General features: G+C 58.6%; 3 protein-coding genes across 4 annotated transcripts in view; 1 reads left to right on the top strand and 2 right to left on the bottom strand.

The window, feature by feature from the left end:
• The first annotated feature begins 249 nt into the window (after positions 1–249).
• On the top strand, positions 250–4,209 carry PAQR6 (progestin and adipoQ receptor family member VI). The gene is made up of 9 exons (XM_005867573.2): positions 250–479; positions 960–1,077; positions 1,586–1,660; positions 2,045–2,172; positions 2,290–2,495; positions 2,575–2,701; positions 3,025–3,121; positions 3,336–3,486; positions 3,847–4,209. The coding sequence occupies exons 3-9, from the start codon at positions 1,610–1,612 to the stop codon at positions 4,119–4,121; spliced, it is 1,035 nt and encodes a 344-aa protein (XP_005867635.1). The 5' UTR covers positions 250–479; positions 960–1,077; positions 1,586–1,609; the 3' UTR covers positions 4,122–4,209.
• A 348-nt stretch (positions 4,210–4,557) lies between these two features.
• On the bottom strand, positions 4,558–6,903 carry BGLAP (bone gamma-carboxyglutamate (gla) protein). The gene is made up of 4 exons (XM_005867575.2): positions 5,738–6,903; positions 5,482–5,520; positions 5,222–5,291; positions 4,558–5,122 (listed from the first exon to the last, which is right to left on the bottom strand). The coding sequence occupies exons 1-4, from the start codon at positions 5,799–5,801 to the stop codon at positions 4,987–4,989; spliced, it is 309 nt and encodes a 102-aa protein (XP_005867637.1). The 5' UTR covers positions 5,802–6,903; the 3' UTR covers positions 4,558–4,986.
• Positions 6,904–7,592: 689 nt separating this feature from the next.
• PMF1 (polyamine-modulated factor 1) overlaps positions 7,593–11,724 on the bottom strand; it is a 20,483-nt gene continuing 16,351 nt past the window's right edge. For both annotated transcript variants that reach the window (XM_005867577.2, XM_014540839.1), the window contains exons 3-5: positions 10,604–10,704; positions 8,388–8,583; positions 7,593–8,047 (exon numbers count right to left, since the gene is read on the bottom strand). In XM_005867577.2, coding sequence (XP_005867639.1) covers positions 7,994–8,047; positions 8,388–8,583; positions 10,604–10,704 — 351 coding nt within the window. In that variant the 3' untranslated portion in view covers positions 7,593–7,993. The remainder of the gene's footprint in view (positions 8,048–8,387; positions 8,584–10,603; positions 10,705–11,724) is intronic.

Here is an 11,724-nt window from a genome sequence, read left to right as displayed (position 1 = left end):
AAGGCATTTGCTCTGGAGTCGGCCCAGCACCAGGTGCTCAGAGGCAGTGAAGCACAGTGAGAGATGGTTTCTGATTCCAAGACCGGGATTTGGGATTCTCTGCCCGGCCTATGGCAGAGCCCACCTTCAGCTCCTGGGAGGACTGGAATGGTGGCGCAGCCAGATCTGGGAGCCTGCGCCACACTGGCTGCATCCTGGCTAGGGCTCCAGCCTGTTCGGGCCAGTCCTGATCGCAGTGGGTCTGAGTCAGGCTGGAGGGGTTGGCTGTGTGCTGAAGGCCCAGTGAGCTGCCTGCTAATGGGGTTGGGCCACCCTGCGCTGCTCCCGGAGGCTGGACAAGGCTGGGATTGTTTTCTGGCTCCTTTGTCTCCCATCCCCTGGCCTGCTGGCCTGCCACTCTCCTCCCTCCCGTTGGCCTGGCTGGCAGGAGCACCCGGGCCTGCTGACCCACCTGCTCAGGAGCTCCAGTCAAGCTCTGGGTAAGGAAGCTCACCTGGGGCTGTCACCGTTCTGGGGAATTAGGGCCAGCTCCAGCCCCCTCCCTCATCTCCAAGGCTACAGCACACTCTACAGACTTCTAAACCCTATGGTAAGGGAAGGACCCCTGGGGCAGCTAGAGCCCAGCCAGCATCCTGCTTTCCCACCCCTCCCCCAGGCCACTGGGCAGCACTCAGGATGGGTCAGACCACCCCCATCCTACTCCTGGGCAAGGAGTACCTTTGAGGCCTCTATCATAAAGCTCAGCCAGGGTGCAGGGACTAGGGATCAGGTCTGTCTTGTGCCCAGCCCAGTCCTTAGGTCAGGGGCAGGGAGCCCCCACTTTTGGGGGCCGATTGGTGTGAGGCCCACTGTGAACCGTGAGGCTGGTGGCAGGAAGAGGGGCGGGGCTAGGTTGTGGAGTTGCTGGAAAGTTTTGGCCCTGGGAGATGGGGGGAGTGTCCTCTTCTCCCTCCTCCTAGGGTGGTTCCATCCGCCTAGCTGGCCCAGCCCCACCAATTGTGCCAAGGAATGAGCCTGGGAGAGGCGGCCTGAGGCTGGCGGGCAGCAGAGCCACGGCCACCCGGAGGCATTGCACAGGTCTGGGGCTGAGGGGCAGGGGGTTCGGGGACAGAGACCCTGAATGTCCAGGGGCACAGGTGTCCTCGGGGAAGAGCCAGGCATCCCCCTAATTCCCTGCCCCGGCATCTGGCCTCTCCAGGAATTCTGGGTGCTCAGCCTGCACACTGGGCCAAGGGCTTCTGGTGGTGGAGGGTGGCTTGGGGCCTCTGCACTGACCTCCATGAGTTAGGCTTCTCCTGAGATGGAACTGGAGGGCTGGGGGATGGGACCCAGGGTCGGGGTTACCGAGACAGTATTCCAGCTGGGGAGGAGGCCCCTCCACTTTGAGCTGGGTTAAGGGGAAAATGGATGCCCCCAGGCTAGGACGGGGAGGTGTCAGGGAAGCTGGGCCCGCCTCCTGGCCTGAAGGAAGCAGCTTGAGGCCAGCTACCCTGGCACTGTGACCAGGCCCAGCCTGGACCTGGGTGATAAGGAGTCCGTGGACGGGAGCAGATACCTGATTTCCTCCCCAACCCTCTGTCTCTAGGTCAACGTGGAGGTGCAGGCCACCATGCTCAGTCTCAAGCTGCCCCAACTCCTTCAAGTCCACCAGGTCCCCCGGGTGAGGGGCTACACTGGCCAACTCCTACTCCCCAGGGGACTGCTGGGACTGAGGTTCTCTCTCAGCGATCGGGGACGTCCCTCCTGCAAGCTAGCTCTTACCCTCCCATCCCAGCGGGAGACCCTGTTCTCTAAGGAGCAGGCGCGTTTAGAGTCCCCTCCCCCAGAGCACCCTGTCTGCCCAGCGACTCTCCCATCCTATCTTGTCCCCTTTCCGGCTCTTCTGTGTCTCATCTGCTTTCTGGGTATTGGAACCTGTGATGAGAGGGAAGTCAGATTTAGCCTGGCTTTGGGGTCATGGTGACCTCCAGCGCTTTCTCTTCAATCCTGCAAGCTCTCTCCTGGAGAGAGAGGGTCCAGCATAGTGACCCCCACCCCCACCCAGGTGTTCTGGGAAGACGGCATCGTGTCTGGCTACCGCCGCCCCACCAGCTCGGCCTTGGACTGTGTCCTCAGCTCCTTCCAGATGACCAACGAGACTGTCAACATCTGGACTCACTTCCTGCCCACCTGGTGAGGGCGGCTGTCCCAGGCTCTGCGCTCAGGGGGAGGGTGCTCGGGCGGCCGCGGGCGGAAGGCGGAAGGCGGAAGTTGCGGGACTGCGCGGCCGCCTGAGCACGTGCCGCGCAGGTATTTCCTGTGGCGTCTGCTCGTGCTCGCGGGAGGCCCGGGCTTCCGGGCGGAGCCGTACCACTGGCCGCTGCTGGTTTTCCTGTTGCCCACCTGCCTCTATCCTTTCGCGTCGTGCTGTGCGCACACCTTCAGCTCCATGTCGCCCCGCGCGCGGCACATCTGCTACTTCCTGGACTACGGAGCGCTCAGCCTCTACAGCCTGGGTGAGCCCGCGGGAGGCGGGGGCAGGGGTGGGACTACAGGGTTGGGGTGTGTGTCGGGGGAGGGGGTGGCGGCGTTTTTGCTGCGCCTTCCCCTACGCCGCCTACTCCATGCCGGCCTCCTGGCTGCACGGCCGCCTGCACCAGCTCTTTGTGCCCGCCGCCGCACTCAATTCCTTCCTGTGCACCGGCCTCTCCTGTTACTCTCGGTGGGTTCTCGGCCAGTGTTGAAGGGGGAGGCGGAGGGACAGGACCGGGCGCCGCAAGCACACTCACACCTGGGGTCGCTCTTGAACATCATTAAGAGCTACGGGACCATTGATTGAGAATTGCTGTGTCGGAGCCTGTGCGCTAGCACCATACCTGCCGTTTCTTTATCCTTCCAGCCACCCACTTCACAGATGTGGTCATTTACAGAGGGGTCACGTGTCACTAAGCTACATTGACATTCCATCTTGGTCAGAGCCTCCCGCCCCTCTGACTCCCACCCTGGCACCAGGATGGTGACCAGCCTTTCCCTCCTGCCTCCCAGGTTCCCTGAGCTGGAAAGCCCTGGGCTCAGTAAGATCCTCCGTACGGGCGCTTTCGCCTACCCCTTCCTGTTTGACAACCTTCCTCTCTTCTATCGGGTAAGGGGGCTTAGGGCTCCTGGTCAGGCCCCTGTTTTCCTGTCCTCTCAGTGCCCCTTCCAGTCCTGCCCTCAATCTCACCTCAGCCCTGCTGCCTCCCCTCCAGGCCCAGCACCCAGCCTGGCTGCCCCCCCCCACCCCCCCAACTAGATTCCAGACACATGTGGGTCCGCTCTCCAATCCCTCCTGCTCAGCCCTGCTTTTCCTTTGCCAGCTGGGACTGTGCTGGGGCAGGGGCCACAGCTGTGGGCAAGAGGCGCTAAGCACCAATCATGGCTACCACCTGTTGTGCGCGCTGCTCACTGGTTTTCTCTTCGCCTCTCACCTGCCTGAGCGGCTGGCACCGGGACGCTTTGACTACATTGGTGAGAGCAGGCCCAGCCTGGTGAGGAAAGGGCCAGGGAGACAGCTTCCCAGAACCCAGAGATTGAGCTGAGTAAATGGCGTATGCAGCCAGGAGACAGTGCACTGGAGGGTCCTCGGAGTCCAGGCCCACCCCCCGCTTCTCCAATAGCAGCAAAACTAGTCGCATGTATGCTGGGCATCGTGTTTTATGCACATCTGCTCATTCACTCCTTCCAGGAACTCTTGGAATCAGGTTTCCTATTCCTAAGTTTAGGGTAGTAGCAGGCCCAGATGATGGGGCGACTTGCCATGGGTCAGAGGGTGAGTTGGGGCAGCCCTGGGAATGGGTATGTGCCCTGACCTGCCTACCTTCCCCACAGGCCACAGCCACCAGCTCTTCCACGTCTGTGCAGTGCTGGGCACCCACTTCCAGCTGGAAGCGGTGCTGGCTGATATGGAGTCTCGCCAAGCCTGGCTGGCCACACAGGACCCCCCCCTGGGCCTGGCAGGCACAGTGGCCACGCTGGGCTTGGCAGTGGCGGGGAACCTGCTCATCATTGCTGCCTTCACAGCCTCCCTATTTCGGGCCCCTAGTACATGCCCCCTGCTGCAGGGTGGTCCGCCGGAGGGGGGTGCTAACGCCAAACAACAGTGAGGCCTTGGTGCTGGGGAGGAGCCCAGACCCAGACCTGAAAAGGTGTGGGGCACATAGGAGCCTGGAAGCAAACGTGACTGAGAGAGTGCAGAGGAGAAAAGGCAGAGAGGAGCTGGTGGGGCTGGCAGAGAGCAGGAGGGTCAGTGAGGGAGCTCTTGATGGGGCTGGGGAAGTGCTGAGGGTCTGAGAGGGGAGGTGTGTGTGTCCCGGGCAGAGGCTGGATGGGGAGGTGTCGGGGCCCTTTCATCTAGTCCCATTTCTGGTGCTCCTGGAAGTCTGTTTAGCCCAAGGAAGAACTAACATGACTAACCTAGGCCTACCCTGAATGCTGTTAACCAGGTCAGGAGGCCCACTCTTGCCCCCACCCCCAAACCAGGCAGTGCTGTCCGCTGGCAGCTCTTTGCCTATGGTGACGAGTCTGTTCTGGTCACAGTCGTGTACTCAAGACGTTCGGCTCTGGGCGTCTGGTCTGTTTGGGTGGGTCAGGGATGGTGCACTGGGTTGGGGTGGCGGGGAGGGTGCTGGGCCAGAGGGGGAATCCTAGTTAGACTTTAGGAAGCTAACTTCAGTGCTTCTGGAATGAGGCAGATACAAATAAAAAAAGTCAACAGACTTTGGGAAGCACTTTTTGGGACTGAAGGAGGTAAAACACCCTTGCCTCTCCCCACCCTCCCAGCACCTCCCCACCCTCCATAGATAAAGAGTCAGACGCCACCAATTCCTCTTCTGGAGTTTATTCTGGAGCAGCTGGGCAGATGGTGACCCCACACTTGTAGGGCAGGGAGGTCAGGGCGAGGGAAGGGGAAGGGGTTCTGGACAGTAGCCAGGGCAGGGGGCCGCCGGCAGGGCTGCAGGGCTGCAGGCTCTAGGCTATGCCGTAGAAGCGCCGGTAGGCCTCTTGGAAGCCGATGTGGTCAGCCAGTTCGTCGCAATCCGGGTTGAGCTCACACACCTCCCTCTTGGGCTCCAGGGGATCTGGGTAGGGGGCTGGGGCTGGGGCTCTGACAGCCCAACACAATAGCATCAGCCTCCACACAAACTGCCCCCTCCACTCCCGCATCACCAGGGCCCTCCTTGTCCTCCCAGACTCCTTTGCTCACCCCAGCCCAGGATCCAGGTAGCGCCGCAGTCTCTTCACCACCTCACTACCCTCCTGCTTGGACACGAAGGCTGTGGGAGCAGAGGGGCAGGGATCAGGTGGCTGAGTGTTTGGGGGGATAAGATGGGGAGCAGGCTGGCCTTCTTAACAGCCAGAGAGGAGCCAGTAGGAGGGGGGAAATGGGACTGAGGGGGCCAGGGTGAGGGACCGCTGGGCAGCTGGGTGATGTGGCACAAAGCCCCTGTCAGGCCTGCCTCCTACCTGCTCCTCTGTCAGACTCTGCACCACTGGGCTTTGCATCTGCAGAAGAAAGGACCCCAGTTCACCCCTAAGCCCCCTCCTCCCCTGCCTCTGGCAGTTTGCTCTCCCCTCTCCTTCCACAAGGACAGAGGCAGGGCAAATGGATGGCGCCTACCCTCTTGGAGGAGGGGGTTAGACAGCCAGAGGGACTGCACTGCCAGTGGAGGGGTGAGGAGTGCGTGCTCCCCTCCTCACTGGGGCAGAGTGGGGGACTCACCTGTCTGGCTAGCGAGGCAGAGTGCGGCCATGGCCAGCAGGGTGAGGAGCATGCGGGGCCTCATGGTGTCTCTGCGGTGGCTTTGGTCTGCTCAGACTCCGGTGTTTCCACCAGCCTCCAGCACCATTTATACTCTGGGTCCTGCCCCGGAGGCCAGGGTGGGCCGCCCGATCACAGTGCGGGCGGGTCGCAGGGGACTCTGCCAGGGCTATTTGGGGTCATCCGCCCCAGATCTATAGGCCAAACCCCAAAGGATGTTGTGGTTGGAACCAGGGCAGCCTGGGCAGGCCCCTGGAGTGGAGGAGGAGGGTGGGTGGTAATCTGAGACTGCCAGCCTCTGGATGCCCCCTGCCCTTCCCTAAGGGGGCCACTGAGGTCCCCCAGCCCCTACTCTCTCTAAACCCAACCTCAGCTAAACATGCCAGGAGGGTGTGGGGGGACCCAGAGAGGAAGGGGCCCAGAGGTCCAAAATAGATCGGAGCAGAACTGGCTACAGCTCTCGACGATTGTGATTTCCACTGTCAGCCGTGGGCAGGAGCCAAACCCCAGGGAGGGAGTGCCCAGTGATGGCCTCATTCACCCTTCGAGACGCCAAAGGCAGGCCTGGTGTGGGGGTGGCTTGACTGGTCAGGCCCTGTGGGTCAGGACAGGAGAATGGTCAGGTAGCACAGGGCCAGGAGCCAAAAGCCAACACAGGAGGGGCTGGGCATGAGGTTAAGGATGGGTCCATGTGGCAGGGTCCCCCTTCCCTGTGCCCTCACAGGGCCTTTGAGGAGCAGGGAGATGGAGAGCACTGGGCTCCTGACCCTCTGCTTCTCTTCCTGCCCTTGCAGGCTCCTCATGAAAACCCCCATCCCAGCCCTGAGCTCTGCTTCTGTCTCAGCCCAACCTGGAGGCGGGGGGGTGACCTCACTCACCTGACAGAGCACACTGCCCGCCCCTGCCCCCCCCCCCCGGGCCTATGGCTGAGTAGAAGGGGATGGGGGGCAACTGGATGGTTGAATGCTGCAGCTCCAGGTGGAGAGAAGAGCCATGTGCTTGATTTGAGGGGTGGCAAGCAGGGGCCACCTGATGTCTTCCTGAGTGTCCCAGTGCTCCTAGGCCAGTGATGGCGGACCTTTTGAGCTCGGCATGTCAGCATTTTGAAAAACCCTAACTTAACTCTGGTGCCGTGTCACATATAGAAATTTTTTGATATTTGCAACCATAGTAAAACAAAGACTTATATTTTTTATATTTATTTTATAGATTTAAATGCCATTTAACAAAGAAAAATCAACCAAAAAAATGAGTTCGCGTGTCACCTCTGACACACGTGTCATAGGTTCACCATCACTGTCCTAGGCAGACCAGCCCAGCCTCTCCAGAGTTAGGGTGAGACCCCCCCTTCCCCCCTGGTTTGGAGGAGGCACCCCTCCTGCCTTGCTGAGCCCCTCCTGATGCTCTGCGGGCCCTGGGTGAGCGAAGCCTGAGAAACGAGGACTACGCGTCCAGCTGTTTGGAGGCCCGCCTGCTCTCACCAGACTCAAGCGCTGAGGCCCACGGTGAGTGCTTTGGCCCACCCTCAGGCACCAGTTCCTTTCTCAGAATTAACCCAAACCTAGGGAGAGTGGACTGGGTTGGTCAGTGACACTCTGAAAGCTTGTCCTGGCCTCAAGGAACCCAGGGTCCTGGTTCTGTGATAAGGAGCTTCACTGCCCCTCTGCATGTGAAGGTCAGACGCCCCCCTGCCAACCCACCTGAGACTGGAGGCTCTTGGTGAACTCCAGCTGAGGCCTCCAGGGGTCAGAACTCAGGAGCCCCAGAGGGGGTCTTGGCCCACAAGTGTCCCAGACAGCGGAAGCACCCGCACAGATTACAGTGCAGTGGAGGACGTTTATTTACGGATGTGGAGGGAACATGGCACCAGCCCTCAGCTGGCCAGCAAAGGGGCAATCAGTGGAGACTGAAAACAGATTTCCAAGCCAGGTCCTAGGGAGGGGTAAGGAAGTAGCAGGAGTGTGTGTGTGGGGGGGTGCTGGCCGGCATGGTGTCTGACTCCCAGCTGGGATCTGGCCAAGAATCCTCAAGTTAGAAGGAAACAGGGAGGAATCAGAAGGTAGTGTGTGTGACTTGAGGGCTCCCCAAGGCACAGTGGCAGTGGGGACTGCTCACACCTCATCCCCCAGCAAACTCCGTCATTGCTCAGGACTAGGCAACACTGCAGCTGTACAGGGCTCTTGACCACCTTCTGCTCCTGGGCCGGCCATCTCCCCCTTACTCAGGCTCCCTCAGCATGGCCACCAGCTCCTTCTGTCCTCTGTGCAGAGCCTGCCATCAATGGGAGAGAAGGAAATTGGGAGAGGAAAAAATCCAAATCCTTTCCATCGACTGTCCTTGCCTTCAGGCTTGGGTTCCCCCATAATGATGTGGGTCTGTGGCTCATGTGGGTCCGGGCCCCGCAGGGCATGTAAGGAGGTCCCTCCCCCCGACACTCAGCAGGCATTTATGTCAGGCTGGTGCTTTGGCCTCCTAGACTGGGCCTCCCCGGAGCAGAGTCCATCTCCAATAAGGGCCCCAAAGTGTCCCCCACGTCTCTGATCTCTCTCAGTCTTGTTTTCTCTGCTGCAGCAGGGGAACAGGTGCCTGAGGGCAGGGCCAAAGCACTTACCTGCCAAGCCTGCCACTGAGCCTGGCCCTGCAGCTGCAGCTCTTCCACCTGCCTGCGCCCGGCCAGGACGGCATCTGCTAGCTGCCTATTCTCAGCCTCCTGTCTCTGCACCCGGCGCCGCAGGGCATCCCGCTGCTGTAGGAAGTAGGGCACCATGGTGCTGCGCAGGTCTTTCTCTGGGATCCCACTAGGGCGCCTGGAGAGTGGCAAGGAGCACAGCGTAAGAAGGCGGTGGACGTGGGATGAGGGCTCTACTTCAGCTCTAATCAGTGATGTTCCCATCTCCAAGTGGACTGGCTTTTAAGGTCTCTTCTGGGGTCCTTCCCACCTTCTAAGACCCAGTCGCATGGCTGCTCCTGATGGAAACGCTAACCTTCTGTCCCTCAGCTTTGGTGCCCAGGAATCTACCTCCCCCTTCTCACACCACCTGTATCTTAGCCTTCCCAGCAGTACCCCACACTCTCCTCCCGCCCACATACAGTCCCCCATCTCACCCCCTGTATCTTAGCCTTCCCAGCAGTACCCCACACTCGCCTCCCGCCCACATACAGTCCCCCATCTCACCCCCTGTATCTTAGCCTTCCCAGCAGTACCCCACACTCGCCTCCCGCCCACATACAGTCCCCCATCTCACCCCCTGTATCTTAGCCTTCCCAGCAGTACCCCACACTCGCCTCCCGCCCACATACAGTCCCCCATCTCACCCCCTGTATCTTAGCCTTCCCAGCAGTACCCCACACTCGCCTCCCGCCCACATACAGTCCCCCATCTCACCCCCTGTATCTTAGCCTTCCCAGCAGTACCCCACACTCGCCTCCCGCCCACATACAGTCCCCCATCTCACCCCCTGTATCTTAGCCTTCCCAGCAGTACCCCACACTCGCCTCCCGCCCACATACAGTCCCCCATCTCACCCCCTGTATCTTAGCCTTCCCAGCAGTACCCCACACTCGCCTCCCGCCCACATACAGTCCCCCATCTCACCCCCTGTATCTTAGCCTTCCCAGCAGTACCCCACACTCTCCTCCTGCCCACATACAGTCCCCCATCTCGAACACTCCAGAGGTAGAGGTGACTTTTCAGCCTTTGCCTCTGTGCTGCTGACCATGTGCCCCGATGGTGCACCCACTCTAGACTGAGCTGGAGATGTGGGGATGGTGGTGCAGGATGAGCCCTCCCAGACGGAGTGGCTGCCTGAGAAAGGGCCCCGATCTGGAGAGGCTGTGGTATTCGCTAACAAGGGAAGATAAGCTGGGGCTGGGAGGCCAGAATGAAGAGATGGGTCAGTTCTGATAGGCACTGGGGTGGAAGCCACTATAGATTCTTTTTAAATTTCTTTCTCTATCCTGCACAGGACACCAGGCAGCAGGGCTGCCCATTGAGATGTCAGCTCCAGGAGAACCAGGTCTTTCGTGTCCTGTTCATTGTGGAATCTCTGGCACCTACTGGGTGTACAGTCCATGTTCCCTAAAATTGGTTGAATGAACAAATGAAGAGATTCCAAACCTATAATTCTGCCTCCTCCACTCCCCCATCCTTTCTCTCACGGCTAGACAGATTCCGAAATGAGCTCCCCAGGAAGGTTTCCCTCAGCCGCCTCAAACCCCTAGACAGCATGTACTTGCCCTTGGACTCTCTTCCCCAGAGGGGGCTATACTTTTCACTGATGGGGGGGGGGGTTCTTGTTTGGTGTCTGTCCTCTCCACCTGTCCCTGTCACAGGGTCCTCTCTCGTGAGCCCAGAGTCTCATACCTATGGGTCCATCATAAAAGCTCCCTCTAGCCCTGGCTGATGTTGCTCAATGGCTAAGCGTCAGCCTGGGCACATAAGGGTCATGGGTTCGATTCCAGTGCATGCGGGAGGCAATCAATCATTGTGTCTCTCTCACATCAATGTTTCTCTCCCTCTCCCTCCTTCCCTCCCATTCTCTCTCAAAATCAATGGAACCCTAACTGGTTTGGCCTGTGGACTGAAGGGTCCCAGGTTTGATTCTGGTCAAGGGCATGTACCTTGGTTACGGGCACATCCCCAGTAGGGGGTGTGCAGGAGGCAGCTGATCGAAGTTTCTCTTATCGATGTTTCTCACTCTTCCTTCCTCTCTGTAAAAAATCAATGGAAAAAATATCCTCGGATGAGGATTAAGAACAATAAAAAAGCTCCTTCAAGATGCTGAGGTGCTGCCCCTTTCTCTGTGAGCCCCCCGTGGTCCTCCTCACCAGGCTGGCTCCTTTCGGTCTTTGCCTTCTTCCACAATTGTATCCAAGGCAGTCAGGACAGCTTCCAGGTTTCCCTCTGCTTTGATTTCAGAGATTTCCTCCTGAAGAGAAAGGAAGAAAGCTATAATGATACTAGACAAGCTTATAGTAGAAATATGCTAAACTGCTAACTGCATTTAGTAAGATTTGGGCTACATTGTTGTTTCTTTACACAAACATTCTAGTTTTCCTACATGTGACTTTTACATTAAGGAAATAAAGATAGGCTCTGGCCGGATAGGTCAGTTGGTTATACATTATCCTGATACACCAAGGTTGTGGTTGATAAATGCATAAATATAAATAAGTGGAAAAACAAATCGATGTTTCTCTCTAAAATAAATCTACACTAATAAAAGAGAAACATGGTAATTGGCGTACGACCGCTACCCTTCCCATTGGCTAATCAGCGTATCCTTATGCAAATTAACTGTCAGCCAAGATGGCGGCCGGCAGCCAGGCAGCTGGAAGCGAACATGAGGTTGCTTGCTTCAGTGACTGCAGACTCCAAGTTCCCTGCCTGACTTGCCAGCCTCTGAGCTGGCAGTTTGAAACATTCTAACAAATATAGAAAATAAACAAAACCCCAGAAAGAAGGCCGGGATCTCAGAGCTGGAGTTATACATTGTTTCGATTATAGAACCGAAACAAACCAGATACCTTCTTTCAGCAGCGGAAGCCTCAGAGCTAGAGCCAGAGCTAAAGCTGGCCCAGAATAAAATTAAAAAAAGAGAAAAAAAAGGAGCGGTTGGAAGCTTCAGTCAACAACCGCCAGCCTGAAAGCAGCCCTCAGCCCCTCACCCAGACTGGCCAGGCACCCCAGTGGGCACCCCCACCCTGATCCAGGACACCCTTCAGGGCAAACCAGCCGGCCCCAAGGCCTCTATCCTATATAGTAAAAGGGTAATATGCCTCCCAGCACCGGGATCAGCGGAGCCGAGAGGCCTCTTGGCACCGGATCAGCGTGACAGGGGGCAGCGCCCAAACCCCCTGATCGCCCTGCAGCTCTGTGTGTGACAGGGGGCGGGGCCACAACCTCCCTATCCGCCCTACTCTGTTCGTGACAGGGGAAGGCACCCCAA

This window comes from Myotis brandtii, unplaced genomic scaffold, assembly GCF_000412655.1.
Source record: "Myotis brandtii unplaced genomic scaffold, ASM41265v1 scaffold250, whole genome shotgun sequence".
NCBI lineage: Eukaryota > Metazoa > Chordata > Mammalia > Chiroptera > Vespertilionidae > Myotis > Myotis brandtii.
This window is presented reverse-complemented; position numbering and strand designations above follow the sequence as displayed.

Coding starts and splice junctions, on each gene's coding strand:
- PAQR6 (XM_005867573.2), top strand. CDS start 1,610: ATGCTCAGTCTCAAGCTGCCCCAACTCCTTCAAGTCCACCAGGTCCCC. Junction 1,661..2,044: donor AAGTCCACCAGGTCCCCCGG/GTGAGGGGCTAC, acceptor ACCCCCACCCAG/GTGTTCTGGGAAGACGGCAT. Junction 3,122..3,335: donor ACCTTCCTCTCTTCTATCGG/GTAAGGGGGCTT, acceptor TTCCTTTGCCAG/CTGGGACTGTGCTGGGGCAG.
- BGLAP (XM_005867575.2), bottom strand. CDS start 5,801: ATGAGGCCCCGCATGCTCCTCACCCTGCTGGCCATGGCCGCACTCTGC. Junction 5,292..5,481: donor AGAGTCTGACAGAGGAGCAG/GTAGGAGGCAGG, acceptor CTGCTCCCACAG/CCTTCGTGTCCAAGCAGGAG. Junction 5,123..5,221: donor TACCTGGATCCTGGGCTGGG/GTGAGCAAAGGA, acceptor TTGGGCTGTCAG/AGCCCCAGCCCCAGCCCCCT.